This window comes from Lytechinus variegatus, chromosome 3, assembly GCF_018143015.1.
Source record: "Lytechinus variegatus isolate NC3 chromosome 3, Lvar_3.0, whole genome shotgun sequence".
NCBI classification, from domain to species: Eukaryota; Metazoa; Echinodermata; class Echinoidea; order Temnopleuroida; family Toxopneustidae; genus Lytechinus; species Lytechinus variegatus.
In genome coordinates, this window is record NC_054742.1 from 70,546,277 (window position 1) to 70,564,885 (window position 18,609).

General features: G+C 36.2%; 1 protein-coding gene across 1 annotated transcript; it reads right to left on the reverse strand.

Annotated features, from left to right (window-relative positions):
• Nucleotides 1-652: 652 nt before the first annotated feature.
• LOC121411836 (transmembrane protein 115-like) lies at nt 653-9,280 on the reverse strand. The gene is made up of 4 exons (XM_041604708.1): nt 8,630-9,280; nt 7,043-7,183; nt 3,276-3,399; nt 653-2,859 (listed from the first exon to the last, which is right to left on the reverse strand). Exons 1-4 carry the CDS (start codon nt 9,240-9,242, stop codon nt 2,661-2,663), a joined length of 1,077 nt encoding a protein of 358 aa, XP_041460642.1. The 5' UTR covers nt 9,243-9,280; the 3' UTR covers nt 653-2,660.
• Between the last annotated feature and the right edge of the window lie 9,329 nt (nt 9,281-18,609).

An 18,609-nucleotide genomic window follows, 5' to 3' on the forward strand; every position in this document is an offset into this window, starting at 1 on the left:
CAATACCTTTTTTGTATGATTTGTTACTTTTTTAAATTTCTGATCATGGAGTATGTATTATACACAGCGCATGACACCAGCGCTGGTCTGACAGTCCCAGACCAGTAAAAATCACTGTCGGGCCAGTAATTTGTTGCATGCAAAGAACTAAATTCTTGCTTGCAAGCACATGTTTAATAAAAAAAGGGTGAATTATAAAACTTCAAGTAGAGTCATATCACACGTTTTTTCACCGATCTCATTACAACAAGCTGGCGATTGTTACGTTGAGACAAATTTTTATAAATACTCTTTTTTGTCAAAAAATACTTTTTTTAATAATAATAATAATAATAGGTCCATTTATATAGCGCAGCTTCTATGTGCATATACTCTACTGCGCTTTAATAATTGGTATCATATTATTACCCCGGCTGAGCCGCCATATTAATAGGCGCTAAAGCGTTCAAGGAAAAATCCTAACAGGTACCCATTCACCTCACCTGGGTCGAGTGCAGCACAATGTGGATAAATTTCTTGCTGAAGGAAATTACGCCATGGCTGGGATTCGAACCCACGACCCTCTGTTTCAAAGTCCGAAGACTAATCCACTGGGCCACAACGCTCCACTTTTTTTTCCTTCTAAGAATACTTTTTTTTTTGGTTGGAGAATGTTGGCAGGTCTGAAGTACATTTTTACTCCATAAGTGTGTGTGTTGTATTATAAAATGTGAGATGAGAAAATATGTTACAAGTATATGCATGAACTGCAGAGTTGATTTCTTAAAAAATACAGAAATAACAATTTACATAACATAAAATTTACATTTTGTGTAAATACATTAACATACATGTACACACGGAAAGGTAGGTATTAGTAGTCTATGATTACAGTTCATTAAAACAGAAGAGAATACATAATTAAAGAATGTTTCATAAATAAGTCATAAAGTATAAACAACAAGAGAAACAGCTAGTGTTAAATGGCACTTGTAGAAATGTATGTCTTTGGGACAATGGATTGGGCAAATAAGAACAATGAAATCAATTTTATGAAAAATGTATGCAACCTATGAAATCAGAGAGTAACTGGGTTGAAAGCGTCAAGTACATCTTATTAGGGAAATAAGGAAAACTGCTGAAAATACGAGTTTTAGTGATTACAATCTAAACATGTTCTTAGTGTAAAATGTTAAATTTACCATTTCCAATTTGGATTATTTTTCTGGAGGGGAAAAATTAAAAATAATCCAAAATCATGTTTTGCAAAACATCAATCACTGCACCAAAGCCACAATGGTCGTGCCAGACAGTGGTGACGGTAAATTAAGTGGGGGTTTTTAAACAAATATAAAGACAGACCTGTGAATTTTTAAGAACTACAAAATCACATCGCCAATGTAAGATGAGGTGATCACACCTCAGCTTTATATCATTTTTCATTTAGGAAGCTGATTTGTAAACAAACATGGGATGTTTCACCTAAATGCATAATACAGTATTGGTATAATCATTACCAGTATTTCTTAAAATATGTTCTTGCTCCTGTTCAGGAAACTGAAACCTTTTACATTCATTTCTGGTTACATAAAGCAAATACATTCAATTATTTGCAGATAAAAGCGCAGAAACTATGACAGATTCGCAAAGTAAATTCATACCTATTCAGCATAGCCATATGTAAAGCACAAAATAATACATGTTAGGTGTTTGCTCAAACAGACAGATCATTTAACCCAAATGATCACCTTCATACAAAAATTGCAAAATACTCTGTTAACACTACATGTATGAATAAAGCCAATATCATACTACATACTACCTGACGTAGCCAACATCTCAATTAGAATCAAATTGCTTTTATCTGTCCCAAGTTCTCAATCTACTCCATAATTTAATTTTCATTTCATATTTTCAATGAAATTATCCAGTAGAACCACATACTGTAATTGAAGTTATCAACTAAAATTTGTCCAGGTCATAAAGCTCTCAGCCAAAGCCTTTAAATTCAAAATATCCTGCAGGAATAAAGACAGCTTGCAAATAATATATTCTGTTCTATTAATTACTTTAAGAAATAAAACTCATCTGAATATGTTTGATACAGCTGCCATTACAAAGGAGTTGAAGTATGGAAAGCCTATGAAAATTTTCTGCACCAATGAAAAAAAAATGAAATAATTCAAACGAAAATAATATAAAATTATGTTTTAAAAAGAGAGTTTTCATCTAAAACCAAACTTGGATAGCTTTTTAATAAAACCAAAAATACAATTTACATTATATTTGTTTGGTAACAATACAAGATAGATATTCCCCATAATTCAACATATTCAATATAAGGCCAAATGATAGCCTGCACGATAGCTCAGTTGGTAGAACGGGGGGTTCTCGATTCCAGTGACCCAGGTTCAAATCCCACTTGGTGCGCTTATGCCCTTTGGAAAGGCAGTAATCTTCATTACCAAGTCCATCGGAGAGAGGACCATAAGCTGGCAGTCCTCAGGTTGCATGCTTACAAGCACTCGTGCTTTCTTAGCGATTGGGTAAAAAATCACTACCAAAAAATATATGTTTGGAGGGGTCTGACATGGCTTTCCATAATTAAAGTCTCTTTGTAAAGTTTGTTTTCATACAGGGTACAACTTTATGAAATGTCCAGTCTTTTCTCCACTTGAATCCTAAGCATTAACACTCGTTCTAGGATCATCTAGATTGATCTCGACACTGTCCTTGGGGTTAGCATCACTCATGAGTGAAATACTTGAAGGAGCTGGCGAGGCTGGATCTGTTGATGAGAGCTGTTCGTCCATGCTAGGCCATGCGGTCTGTTCCTCAACCTTACTCAGTCGTTCGTTCAAGGCTTTTAACGCTATTTGCCTGTAAATCAGATGAAAGGATTGAAGGGAAATTTTAAGACAAGTTTGAAAAATAATGCAATTTTTTTTGGTGAAAATTTCCAAAAATTTGATCACTTAATTTGACCCAATGGTTTTTATGATGACGAAAATCGTTGATTTTCAAATTCATTTTATATCAATCTATCCAGTTGATACAAACACCATTTCAAACTTAGAGAATAACTTTTCATCATGAAGTTGTCAATGCTTCTATCCGCAGCCTTTTTAAGTACAGACAAGACCAATACGCATCCAAGTATAACATTTACAGATTCATAGCATAAAATCCTTTTATTTAATTTCTTGATTATTGAGAACATGCTTGAGACCTCCATCAATCAAAACAAAGAATAAAAAAGAATTCTAATAAGCAAGCGGTAATTTTAAAGCCTTTACCTTCTCCTTTCTGCATCTGCAGGGTCTGTACCAGGTAGACTAATTGTGATTGGAGAAGGTGCACCAACATCATACTTCCTTACTTGCTTTTTACACACCTTGATCTTTACAAGAAAACTGTGAACTGTCAAGAAGAAAATGAGGGAAAAGTACATATTATTAGGTACATATTATTAGTCTTTAGAGAGAATTTGAATGTAATATTTTTGTTTAAATATCATACAAAATAAAGTGAGATATCTGTATTACACACCATTCTGTAATAACTTTTCATCATATAAAATAAATTTCCAATGCTAGTCCCCTGGATATATCCAGCCTCCCACAAGAAATTATCTCAGATATCACACACACACTCTGGTGCATACATACTTGTACCATCCATCGGGCAAAAAAAAAATTAATAAAAAAAGCTTTCCAAGGATACTTTTTTAGCCTGCCAGCCAAAATTTGCTCCATAGCAGTAAAGTTTACCTTGGACCAGGGACATGAGAGGGAGACCCCACAGGGATTTCAGGGACTATTTATTGTTTGTTTTTTTAGTTTTCCCTGGTTCTTGGGGGCATTTCAAAGCTAATTTTTAGCCCTGTGATCTGGTGTAAAATTTTCCCTGCTGTCCTTAAAGGGGAATCCAACCCAAATAAAAACTTGTTTTTATAAGGAAAAGAAAAATCAGACAAGTTGATAGGTGAAAGTGTGAACAATATTGGACAAACAACAAGAAAGTTATGAATTTTTAAAAGTTGTAAATATTGGTAATCACTATACCCATGGAGACTTCAAATTGGCCGCATATGGGATGTCATAGTGATGTAAGGCAAGGACTACTCTTCCATGTACTCCAATACATATTATGGCTAAAATGTCATTTTTCCCAAAAGTTTTATTTCAAATTATATTTTTCTTTCATGAGGACATACTACAATATACTACCTGGGTTATATTTAGATTACTGCCCCAGGGGAATGGGTACTAAGGAGAAAACCACAAATCCCTGATAATAAAGTACATGGCCTATGGGAAAGTTGTCCTTGCCCCTTGTCATAATTTACTTACACAGTTGCCAATTTGAAATCTACATAGTATTAGTGATCTTAATATTAAAGCAGCTATAACTTTCTCATTGCTTGTCCGATTTCTTTCAAACTTTCACCATTCTGTTTAATTTATTTTTCTCCTTCCCAACATAACATTTTATGGCCAAGGCTGGATTCCCCTTTAAAAGATCTCATAAAATGTGCATCCTTTAATTCTATGCATAGGATTAGATTTTATCACGTGAATAACATCTCACTTCAATGCACTCAAGAAATTCATAATTCCACAACATGTACATTGTACTATCTCATTTGGTCAAAGCATGTGTGTACAACAGATAACATACAAAGCACTGAGATTGCTGAGGTTCTATTGTCCATTCCAGAGACTTGTTTTCACTTCTTAACAATGTTTGGTCAAAACCTGCTTTCACATTGTGTACCGAGGCTTCCTGAGTACTTTCAAGCCCACTAAGGTGTACCCATGAAATAAACAGAAAGAATGCCTTCATGAAAGTAAAATCACCCTGTTAGAATAACCCTACACTAGAATTAATAAAAGGATCAGAAAAAATACATTTGTGATTTATAGCAAAATAAGATGAGTACATGTACTATTGCCTATACAGAAAATCAATTTCAGAGATCAAATGAGAATTATTTACAGTGTCTAATGTTACATTATGCACTACAAGAACATGGACTTTAACCCCACTTGCTTTTAGCTTCAGGAAGAGGATGCAAACAATCCTCTAATATTTTGCATATAGGCCTCAAAATAAATATTAATCACAAAGATGAAAAAAACAATCTTAAAATCTTTCAGCCATCTTCATGCACTGCCTTGTTAGGATTATTCTTTATATGATATAATTCTTACAAGAAAATTATGATGATGAAATGTATGTTTAATGTGATACCAGAAAAGCATTCCCTGACATGTACATGTAGTGTGTTCAAGCCAGTCAACATTGTTGATGTTCCGTACTTTGTTTATCCTTTTTTTTTGTACCAAATAAGTCTATGTATTGTATTATTCATTGTTCTTTGAATCACTTTGTGCAATTTTGATGTAATCTTTTTATTGAATTGTGGAAATAAAATGAATTGATTGATTGATTGAACTCTGTAATGTGCATACAAATGAATAACAAGGTACCTCAAGGACACTTTGTCAGCACAGTAGTTTTTAAAAGAATACATGGCATTATTTGTAGGGCCTAGTACTCCTAGTAATGTGATACCAGGAAAAGCATTCCCTGACATGTACATGTAGTGAGTTCAAGCCAGTCAACATTGTTGATTGTTTTTTGGACTATGTTCTTCAGATTGGTTCCTACCAGCAAACAGAACATGAAGCGACTGAGCAAATATCTTCATGGGGACATTGAAATCAGGATGGCATGGTATCTTTGAGTAAATGACCCCTCACAGATACATGTACACGTATGTAACCAAGTCCGTCAAATTATACAATATGAGGGTACCAGTGTAATTCAGTAGCATCATCGAGATCTTTTGGCCCGTTTTCACCAGTCCAAGTGTTCAAATCGGCCTACCAAGTCTGATCTGAAAAAAGCTGGCCCCATCAAACTACTAACTTTCAAGATCTGATAAAGACACACAATTAATGTAGGTTACATCATGGGTTTTTTATCAAAAGATCACAAGCCAAAAACAGCATGGCTTCTTTGAGAGCTCTAATGCTGTTTGCATACCTGACATTGCCAACCACAAACCCAAGAAAGTGGGAGAAATGGAAAGACAGAGACTGAAAATAGGGACATTGCTGAGTTTCAAATCCATTTGTAGTGTACAGACAGACTTTCACAAAAATAGAGATGCTATGTTGGCTCTCTTTCACCAAAAATCAGGATTGTCTCTAGAATCAAAGAGGGATAGTTGGCAGGTCCATGTATGTACTTGGTGAATTGCCTGTGCAAACTTGCAGATGAAGATGCATGCAGGTTTTGACTTGGGTGAATCTATTCATGATACCAAACACACACCCCACAGTTTGAAACACAGGGCCAAAAAAGTAAACTTCATATATTTGCCCAAAGTAATTATGCTGGAGGGATTCCCCACTTGGACGAAAGGAGATGGGACTGAGGGGCATTTACATTATTGGACTTTCCTTGAATATATTCATCAGACTAGACTCCTGAGCACGAGTAAAATTATGCAGTAAACATGGACTAATGGAGACCCACCTTTTATGGAATGTCATGTTCTGTTAAAATGTGTTAACTCATGCTTCTTTGTGCATTCATTTTAGTTTCTTTACTTAGGATAGACATTTAAGGTGTGATGTGGAGTTTCGATCATCAGCAATATAAAATTCCATAAATCACTACATGTACATGTATACGTAGAATCAGTAGTGCAGTACCCATGTATAACTTGCATCACAAACTTCAGGATTTTTTATAAGTGTGCTACATTGTACATATTCTTATCACTTAGGCCTACATCTTTAATGGATGGTGAAAAGTGATTGAAACATGTATGAAAATTGAAAATTGTGCACTTTTAGTTAATTGGGTAATAGCCAGCGTTCATCAAATATCTCATGAAATTTCCATGTCCATGGGATTGGGAAATTATAGGGGGCCGATTCTTAAGATATCTTTTTGTGTATGCAGAAGCCTCGTCCAAACTTTTGGTGTGGTTTAGAGCTACCAAATTACATTAAACTTAACATGAAAAATTCATGAAACCTTTTTATACCTGTGTTTGCTAGGATAGCAATAAGTGGTCGAATAACTTCTGGGAAGAAACTTGCAAATGAGAATGTGTCCGTCATGTCTCCTCTGCTTCCATCCGATTGTTTCTGGTAAAACCGAAGATACACCCATCCTGTCAGCATACCTGGCGAAATAATACAATTTTGAGATTGTAAACACATTGATAATTTAACCACATCATCAACTTCACTGTTTTTTAAAGATAACATCAGGAAACTATTGACTTTTGCCATGTGTACAGTCAAGTATTGTTACTATGAAGTTATGGGAGACAGTATGAAGGATTTGGTAGTGAAGATTATACATGTACATTGAAGAATCTGTTATCTTTGAAGTAGGAAAATTTAGTATGTTTCATCAAAATCAAAATTTATTGATACACATTGAAAGTCTGGACAAGTTTACATTTCCAACTTTTGTTATGTGCACTTGAGTGAACACATGGCTACTTTTAACTTTCAAAGTCTGTATAAGGAATGTTTGACTCCAAGCTTCCATCAAAAGTTCCACAAACCTTTAGGGAATTTTAATAGATGATCCTCTAATTACAGAAAATGATTGGTTAAATACAAAGTACAACTCAATTGAAAACCTTCATATTGCTGTTCAACCTGTCAAAAAATAACACAAAACTGTAGAAACAAATTTTATATCATAGGCCTACCCCGATGTTGTACATACAGTGTACATGTATATCTCCAGACAAAAAAAAGTTTGCATGTCAGGACAAAAAGAAAATTGCGACAGTTTTGGACTCATACATGTATTTGAAATATCTTTTGAAAATTATGCTCATAGGTATTTTATGAAGCATTGATATTTGTGATAAGTTTACTAAATTGAAAAGCAAATAGGAAAACTAAGAGATCAAGGGTCATCACCATAAAATTCCCTTCCCAAACAAATGAAGAAAAATTCAATTCAAAAAGTAAAAGGCAAAACCCCTCAGACAAGCCCCCCCCCCCCAATCTGCCCCAAAATCCAGGAAGTTTCCAGTATTTTGTTAGTCAAGTCTGACCCAAACACAAAAGGATATGGATGAAGATCCAAGTCCATGACATAATATTGCAAATGCGAAATGAGGGAATTTCTCCTGTGATTTCACAACTCTTCTGTTTGCCCCTGGGTTTATATGTGGATCCTACAGGCTGAGCAAAGTGGCCTTCCGGTAGACAGAGCATGGTATACATGAGAAAGCAAATAATCACTGTGCATGTTGCCTGGTAAAAGGGGCAAATTTCATCACTTACACTTACAGCAAACTGGATGTAGATCTAGCTACCTTTCTGAAGCAAAAGCTGAGGAAAGACAGAGTACATCCAGCACGCCGAGGAAGTGATAGTTTGTCATGTCTCTTAAAGTTGAACTCAAAAGAAGAGTAATGCATTATGATAACCAATATTAATGGGGAATTTTAATACTTATCAATACACAATACTGAATTACTGATAATGTTCATTCTTCTCCATTCTTATCATTATCTGTCTTATAAACAGTCAGTGTTGACTTTATTAGATTCTCATGTAAAATGGCTTAATATAAAATATTAATGTTGAATGAAGTTAAGCACCTGTTAATAGCATAAATGGATGTGTAGGTGGTACAATTCCTATAAATCGAAGCAATAATGATGATACGAGGAGCAAAGCTGGGAGATGGTGCACTCTCAATCTTGCAGCTTTGGGCGGTAATTCCGCATCTCCCATCGACTGTTTGAGAGCGATTGTAACTGCTCCTGCATAACCAGCGAGTCCAAATATGTGTGTATCAAAAAGATATGTAATATTTACAGTTGATAGGTACATAAACAAATAAAGAAATGAAGTGATGATCGCTGAACCGACTGATACAATAGCGAAGAAAATCAGCATTTCAAGAGCACTCCACAGTGGTTCAATGAGTCTGCCGCATATTAACACGAGAGCCACGTCGTGGAATACAAGCCACAGATGCACTTCAATGAACGGGTGTGTAAACAACGTCCAGACGCGAAAACTTGGTGGAAATATGAGGCCCGGAGTCACCGAAAGAGCTTCCAAATATTTCTCATTGTTAGCCAGGAATGTTAATAAATACATAAAGATGATTACACCACAAATAGATTTCACGACGACGCTGCTTTTCATGAAAACAACCTGAATATGCTGCACTCCCGTCGGAGCGATCACGGCCGTGGAAGCCATCTTACAGCAGATTGTTGGCCAAAATGACGTTATCGATTGTCTCGCTTCAAAGCTGGTCCAAATATTAACAAAAGGATTTTTTTAATGATGTTCAGTGCAAATTCAGATGCTACCAATTTTTTGCATTCTTTGCTTATAAAGACGGTTGAAATTATATTTTTTACCATGGAAGTTTTCTTTCTGCTATAAGATTTCAATATTATACAACTTATTGCATTGTTATCAGAATATAGTTTAGAGTATACCTCTGGAATCAAAACTATACAGGATGGCTACAAAATTAAAGGGCAGGTCGACCCTAGTCTGCTGGGCAAACCCTTCACTCGAAATAAGGGTCTGAATGTGCAGCCTACTCATGCCTTGTGTACTGAAGGCTCTCTCGCTCAGGGTCTGCTGTATTGGAACAGCAAGTTTTGTATGTGCTAGTCTTTGCGTGGAGGCACACTTGTTGATCAAAGTTCCAATGAGGGTCTGTGCCTGCAGACTAGGTCGACCCATCTGGATTCCTTCAGTGTTTCTACTTTGAATAAAATTACCCAAAGTCAGGGAAATCTAGATCATTGTCAGGTAATTATCGGGTAATAAAAATAATCCAGGAAATGCCGGGAAATCTGAAAATTACAATCAATCAACAATTAAACGTAACACTATTTCAATATTTTTTATTTTCTCAGGCTCTCAAAATTTTCTACTTGCACTCCGCTCGCATTTCATCATTCCTATTTTGAAAAAGGGCGTGAAGAAAAAGTTTATATTCTTTTGATTTTGGTCATTTGGACCAAGTTTAAGCTTGCTGTAACACATTGTCTGAGATTTGTTAAATATCAAACTTGAAAATTCCAGGAAATGTCTATAAATTTCGGGAAATTTGGGGTTCAGTTTAGGGAATTTTGTTTTGGATCTGTCGAAACACTGAATTCAGTCATCTATCCAGCATTCATAAAGAAAAACATAAATGCATGACATTGAACATTTCCTTAAAATCGGATAGAAAATATGTGAAGTTGTGACATTTTTTTAAGTCACTCTGGCATGAGATATGTCCTTATATACCTTTATACTGTCACTGGAAAATTACAGTTATACCTGCAGTCAAGTTTCTATGTCTATCTTGTTGTCTTCCTATCTTGGATTAATTCGAAAATCGATACGAAAAGCTTAATTCCAAAAGTAGCTAAATCCACTTTTGACTCAAAATGTTAAAAATAATTAGGCCTAGGGGGCCTGTACCATATCACATTAACATTTTTTTAAAGATTGTCAAACAACCTTATTTATCTTCAGGAAATGTGTTTATAATCATGCATGAAAATGGATCTAGCTCCTTTTTGGAATAAATCCTATTATGCATGATTATGGTCATATAACCATTTCCTGAAGATAAATACGGATCATTTTACACCCGATTTTGGTGAATTTTCAGTATTATGCTTGTTCGATTTTTCCATTTTTATGGAAATCAGATTGTTGGGATATACTTTAAATCCTATAGTGCAAGGGAAAGAACTTCAATAACCTGAGCCATGCAGGGATCACCAACAGAACTCTTTCAGGCTCGCTCTTGGCTCCCTATGCAGGCAGAGCGTGCGGGCGCTCCCTGAGGGGGGGGGGTGCAAGATGCAAGAAGGGTGAATGATAATTAGCCTAGAAGCTCTATGACATGATAAAAATTCACGCTAAAGTTTCATCATTTTTCAATGCAGAGATCTCGAGTACCTTCACCTATCCTGCTCTCATACAATTTACTTATTAGAAGACGTAGTTAAAGGTCAAGTCCGCCCCATAAAAAAATGTTGATTTGATTCAATAGAGAAAACTAGAATAATGCTGAAAGTTTCATCAAAATCGGATGTAAAATATAAAAAAGTTATGACATTTTAAAGGTTTGCTAATTTTTCAGTGACATCCAAGGCATCCAAGTGCAAATGACAGATGCATCGATCCTGGGGGGCGATCGCCCCACCAATGAAAATATTGGGGGGCTATCATATCATTTCCCCCCCAAAAAAAAAAAAAATAATAATAATAATTCCACATGTGCAAAAAATAAAATAAGATTGTATAATGTTACACAGAAATGAGCAAGCGAGATTAAGATACACAACTCGTTCTTTATCTAAAATCGTGCTCAAATTGTCTGCTTTTCAGAGTGGAATATAAAAAAATTTCAGCTCGCGCTTCGCACTCACATCATTTCTGTAACGAAAATCCATACTTTTCATGATTAAATAGGTGAATAGAATGTCCCGTTTTCAGTTCTGAACCTCAAAAGAACTCCCACTTCGATTTGCAATAATTTTTTTTGGGATATAATTCTTTATTAAAAACGTCCATTAAACTCAATTTTTTTTCAGATCGAAATATCAAAATTTTCAGCTTGCCCTTCGCGCTCGCATTTATTGATTTTTTTAGATACCCATCTTCATCATTAGCACCGAAAATGCTTGGAATAAGAAATTTCAGCTCGCGCTTCGCGCTCTCATTAATTGTTGGTGAGATATGTGTCTCTATCTCATGAGTCATATATATATTATATATATATATATATAGGCATATGTGTGTGTGTGTTTCTTTGAGGAAAAAATTGAATATTTCATATGATAAAATAAATGGATAACAATCATCATCAGTCTCATCAGGCATACCGACCAGGATGTGCATATAAATGTTTTGTGAAATTAAGCAAAACCGTAGAGTCACAAATTATTTTTCATCCGCCAATGATTTTTATGAAATTTCAGTGTTATGCTTGTTGGATTTTTCTCGTTTTGTTCAAATCAACTTTTTGGGGGTGGACTTGTCTTATTAGAGCGCAACCCTTGGAACAAGATATATCCTCATGCGAAGCGATAAACTTCATGCTTCATCGGGTGGACTCTCACAATCAACGGGCGCACAGCGGAGACAGGTGCGCAGGGAGAAGAAATATTTTTTCCTCCTATACGAATTATGAGTACAAAAAGCCTTAAGTTTAAAAGAAAGGGGATACTTCCTTTTTATTCCTGCTTATGCACAAATGCAATTATGCGAAAAATGTGGTTTTCTACTATATAATTAACATACAAGTAAGAGGACCGTGAGCGATATGGTCCCGGTGTCCCGGCAGGGAAATTTAGACCTGCTCCGACCAGAAAGCGAATATTTAAAGGTCAAGTCCACCTCAGAAAAATGTTGATTTGAATCAATAGAGAAAAATCCGCAGACAAGCACAATGCTGAAAATTTCATCAAAATGGCATGTAAAATAAGAAAGTTATGACATTTCAAAGTTTCGCTTATTTTCAACAAAATAGATTATGAACGAGCCAGTTACATCCAAATGAGAGAGTCGATGATGTCACTCACTCGCTATCTCTTTTGTTTTTATTGTTTGAATTATACAATATTTCAATTTTTACGAATTTGACAATTAGGACCTCCTTGCCTGAAGCACATAATGTTAAAATAATGGAATTCCACGTGTTTAGGGAGGAATAAAACTTCATTTTACATGACAATGACGAGAAAATGAAATTATTTCATATTTCATATTATAAAATACAAAAGAAATAGTGAGTGACTGATGTCATCAACTCTCTCATTTGAATGTAACTGGACCGTTCATATAACTATTTTGTTTAAAATAAGCGAAATTTTGAAATGCAATAACTTTCTTATTTTACATCCGATTTTGATGAAATTTTCAGCATTGTGCTTGTCCTTTACCCCCAACAAAAACTTGATTTGAATAAAAAGAGAAAAATTCAACAAGCACAACACTGAAAATTTCATCAAAAAGGACAAGTCCACCCCAACAAAAACTTGATTTGAATAAAAAGAGAAAAATTCAACAAGCATAACACTGAAAATTTCATCAAAATCGGATGTAAAATAAGAAAGTTATTTTAAAGTTTCGCTTCATTTCACAAAACAGTTATATGCACATCTCGGTCGGTATGCAAATGAGGGAACTGATGACATTTGTATTTTATTATATGAAATATGAAATATTTTTATTCTCTCGTCATTGTCATGTGAAATGAAGTTTCATTCCTCCCTGTACACGTGGAATTCCATTATTTTAACTTAAAACATTTTGTGCTTCGGCAAGGAGATCCTAATCATCAAATTCGTAAAATTGAAATATTGTATAATTCAAACAATAAAAAACAAAAGAAATAGTGAGTGAGTGACATCATCGAGTCTCTCATTTGGATGTAACTGACTCGTTCATATAACTATTTTGTTGAAAATAAGCAAAACTTTGAAATGTCATTACTTTCTTATTTACATCCGATTTTGATGAAATTTTCAGCATTGTGCTTGTCTGAATTTCTCTATTGATTCAAATCAACATATTTCTGAGGTGGACTTGACCTTTAAGTTATCAATTTCAATATTTTTTAAGGAAAGAAAGTGAAGAAACTTCTTCTCTCATCCCATCATATGCCTGAACGTATCTACTGGCAAGAAAAACTCTCGTCATATGCATATATAAGTGAAAAGGGGTTAAAAATGAGGTAGACAGGGTGCGGGAACCCGGGGGGGGGGGGGCACTTCCATTCACGAGTGGATACCATGCGCGACCATGGGGTCTCGAAAACAGCACAAATGCACCAAGTATTGGCGTGTGAAACCCTACCCTTAACAAGTATTGGAAACAATAAAACATTCCTGTACTTATTTGGTTTGGTACGACCCCACCTTCTACACGGCGAAGTGTTGGCGCAAAAAGGACATCCTTTATAAAACATTTTAATTTTGTTTTATCATCCCCGCAAATTCGACCCTAAGTTTACACGTAATTTTCCTGGTGAAATAGATACCCTGTTTTCATTATTTTTGTGTTTTTGACACCCTTATCACGTTACGTGCCCTATCGTGAAAAAGGCATCCTTTTTACGTGTTTTTTTGTCGCGCATGGTATCCACTCGTCAAAGTAATTAAGTGCCCCCCCCCCCGGGTGCGGGAAGCAATTAGGCGGAGACTCCGGCGGAGACTGCGAATGCCAAAAAATGACCAGGAAAGACAAAATTTGCCCTTTGCTTATCCTTTACCCCTTTACCTCTCCTTTTCTTCCCCTTTTTTTAGTGTTTTTGGGTGGGAGGGGGTGGGACGATCAATTGTCACCACTACCCGTACCCCTCCAGGCCGGCACCCCGCCTCCCACCCACCCCACTGATGCCCCCCCCCCCCCATGCGCAAAGCACTCTTCGATCTTAGCTCACTACGCATGCGTAGTTTGTTCCAGAAGTTGTTTTGAATTTAGTGCTGCTGCTGCTGTAAAATCGGTCATAATTTATTTATGTGGACTTGATTGCAGGATATCTCCATTAGTTGACATGTAGAACATTTTGTAAGTGATACTTTTCTTAAATAATTTCATCAAATCATGTGTAATCAATCGTTCATTTCAGGGATTAATTGTCCGAAATCGCCGAGCCCGAGACCCGAACGAGTCGTAGGCCACAGGCATCGGACGAAAAGGTCCAAGTTCCTCGGCCCAGCCCCCGGTCGGATGTATGTAGCCTGGAGCCGTCAGGGACTGGGGAGTAAAAAATGGCAGTGTATCCTGGATCCTATTGCCAGACACCTTTATTTCAGTGCTTTATGAATGACAAGAGGAAATACAATAAGGAAAATTATCACTTGCTATTCCAAATATTCTGAAAAATTATGAATATGAATGATGAAATTATTTTCCAGTTCCAACTGTTTTCTTTGCACCGCACTTGACTTGCCGCATACCCCGGCCCGGCTCCGCGAAAAACAATTATTTTTGTGCATGACAAATTACATCATATTTCCGGATGCATGGCGGACGGGTAAAAATATTTTTTATTATAATGATGTATGAAAGATTTGGTGTGATTTTTTTCATGATATATCATGAGTAAATTCTACGTTGTTGGTTGCTTTCTTATGTCGATTCTGAGCAGATCTTTGTCATAAATTTGTGTTTGCTAACTAATTTTTTTTAATTGCGCGTTCGACGTGGCACTTTCAATTATTAATGCTCGTTCATATCGTGACCCTCACCGGGCGGGCCTCAGTCACCAAGTTCTATCGATGCGCTGTCGATCGTCGACGGCTCTCTATCACGGTAACCTCTCGCCCGGCCGGCACGGGGTACCGGGTACCTTGAGAATTAGCCGTTGACGATCTGATCGATGGGAGCGGGCTCGACGGACGAGATTGAAATTCGGCAAATCAGGTCCGTATTTCCATCACTCATCAGAAAATAGATCAATTGGGATCAATTGTTAATGCAAACTAGCTATATAATATTTTAAGCATTTTCACTCATTTTTTAGAAAAATAAGTAACAGTTGGATTTTTTCGCCTTGATTTTGCAATCTTGTTCTTTTTATTTATTTTCTTTTTCTTTTTTCCTTTTCTTTTTAAATAGTACAAATTTGAAAAAAAACATAAGAGCACGAGCGTTAACTTACCCAGTCTGTTTATGTCGCCATTTTTTAATCTTTTGTTATCAATACCAAGATACCACATGGGTGTAGAGCTGCAGTCTAAGATTTTAAAAATACTTGCATCGGCTAATAAATACTAGGAATTGTAAAATGTTTGTTTCAGTCAAAAAATATAATTTAGCAATTGTTATGATATTTATTGACCGAAACAAGTATTTTACAATTATATTTATCGGCCGATTCAAGTATTTTTAAAAATCTAAGTTGGCAGCTCTACACGCGTGTGGTATCTTGGTATCGATAACAAAAGATTAAAAAATGGCGACGTAAACAGACTGGGTAAGTTAACGCTCGTGCTCTTATGTTTTTCAAATTTAGTACTATTTATTTAATAGATATAAGGACCTTTATTATAAAAGGGGGGTTAATATGGTTTGGGCCCATTTACGTTAGTTTAGGCTCCAGACGTAACAGACAACTGTTGATTTAGCCTTACTTTGACCGTGGGAATCTCATCCCTACACAGAGATAAATGGGATCCACTACCAGGCATCATTGGGGAGTATAAAGCCTACGTAGGAAATATTTTTTACTCCCCAGACGCCTCCAGGCTAGTCGGATCATAGTCGGTAGGGTATGCCATTTATTTACTGCAATTGTTATATGCCTTTATATGGCTAGGCTAGCCACTAGTAGACTGGAGTAATAGATGGCAATTGCACTATAACTCCCAAAAGTGTAAAGTACTACACATAGGCCCTGGAAATGTCAAACACTCCTACTCACTTGGACATTCTTGAGCATACCGCAGTAGAGAGAGACCTTGGCATACTGGTTGACGAAGAGCTCAAATTCCATAACCATGTTGCATATGTTGTCAAAAAAGCCAATGGGATACTTTCATGCATTCGCCGCAGTTTTGAAGGTAGAGACAAATCTACAATCCCAAAACTGTGTAAAGGACTTGTCAGGCCGATCATTGACTTTGGCAACTCTATATGGTATCCTAGATTTAAGAGTGACAGTAAAGCCATTGAGAAGGTACAGAAGCAAACAACAAAAATGATCTATGCCATCAGAAACTGCACATACACAGAGAGATTAAAAGCACTCAGCCTTCCTTCTCTTGAGTACCGCAGAAGACGAGGAGATATGATACAGGTGTTCAAAATAATCCCATGGATTTTAACGCATTCCAGGTGATACTTTCTTTGTGTATCGGTATGCAAAAGGCAACACAAGAGGGCATAGTCTGAAGCTCTCAAATCCCGGATGATTGACGAAGATCAGACAAGATGTTTTCGGCCATCGTAACATAAACGACTGGAATTCGCTTTCCGGAGAGGTAGTCACTGCTGACTGCTCAGTCGGTGAACGGTTTCAAAATAAGGCTAGACAAGGTGTGGCCAGGCCAGCGGTACTGCTCACCCTATGATGCATAAACCACACTAATGTCGAGGACGGTTAAGATTTCCAAGCTACACTGCTGTGAAGATACCTAACTAACAAGAAGGATGAAGGACTTGAACTGGAAGCATGACTGCTGGGATCATCAGCATTCTTCCAGAATCTCGGGTAAAGGTAAAGGGCTATATAGAGACTACACTCATCCCACTCATCTCTCAGGGGGTAGTCAGGCATGTCAGGAGGCTCCTACTAGTACGAGTCCTAGAGTAGAGTGTAAAAATCATTCACTGAGACACTGACAATATATCATGCTTACTCCCCACGACCACATCCCACTTGTTTTAATTCATCCTTAGAGTCTAGACTCTACTACAAGCTCAGAGACACTATTCCATATTTACAGATTCTCAAAGTAAAAAGGTTCTCTTAATTGTATTCTAATTACTCTAATTAGCTCTATTCTTGAAGAAGATCTTAAATTTAAAGAAGAGAAATGTTAAACTTTAAGCTATGCACTTTTTAAATGTGCTAAAAGGTTGGATTTTCTTTAGTTAACCAAATGAAAAAAAAATTATGAAAAGTAAAGTACCCAAATATCGGACACTTAAGCATACATGTAATTGGACCAAAACAAAAATACAATCATTGAATCTAATAAAAATCATGTTTATACCCGTAGTACAAATGTTGAATCATATTAATGTCATGAAAAATAGAATTGAAAAATATTGTAAATGGAAATTATTTATTTACTACCAGAGGCTTGTGTTTTTTGCCAAAATTGGACACAGTTTCCAAATATCTCTGACGCATAGAGTTGTGCGCAGCAATCTATTTCAGCGATTTAAATCGCACTCAAGACCCCAAAATAATTGCTTAATTGTTGATGGAATAATTTATTTTAGTTGCGCAAATGCGATTTTGATTATTACTATCAATAATTTCCGATAATAATGTCCGATGTTTGGGATCGTGCCATATTTGGAAGGGTGTTGAATTTCCCGCTGTAAGAAACCCTTGTGGAGGCCTTTGCAGGTTTTTTTGCAATAAATCGAACATGTGCGATCTCAGCAACGTTATTTCCGGCGGAAATCACTTCCCCTTACAAGATCTTTTTGGTCATTAATCTTTTTGAGTCCATAATTAACAAGGGTCGTAAGAATCTCTGGAAATCAAAATCATGGATTTTACCCCTGGATTTAACCCAGAAATATTTTTTGAGCAGCAACTTGGATCTACTGTGTGTGCAGTTCAATAGCAGGTATGTTCATATATCTTATGCATGCATGCAAGTCCCTACCAGTGTGGGTCCCTGTAGTTATGGGGAGGTAGTTCAAGTCATTTTTGTCGATATTTGGAACCGTCCGATGTTTGGCAACTTTACTCTACAAAAATCTGCATAATCCATGGCTTTGTACATGGTACAATTAAAACCTCTATGGGCCTTTGAGTTCCTATGAAAAAAAAACTCCAGGCATTGTGGTTAGATTTTATTTTGTAAACTAATTTTTACCAAGCTTCTACTACAAACTGTCATTCTTGTGTTATAGCACT

Excerpts from the sequence above, each read along its gene's own strand:
- LOC121411836 (XM_041604708.1), bottom strand. The coding sequence starts at position 9,242 with ATGGCTTCCACGGCCGTGATCGCTCCGACGGGAGTGCAGCATATTCAG. Across the intron at positions 7,184-8,629 it reads TCCATTTATGCTATTAACAG|GTATGCTGACAGGATGGGTG; the intron begins GTGCTTAACTTC and ends TTATTTCGCCAG. Across the intron at positions 2,860-3,275 it reads GCAGATGCAGAAAGGAGAAG|GCAAATAGCGTTAAAAGCCT; the intron begins GTAAAGGCTTTA and ends TCTGATTTACAG.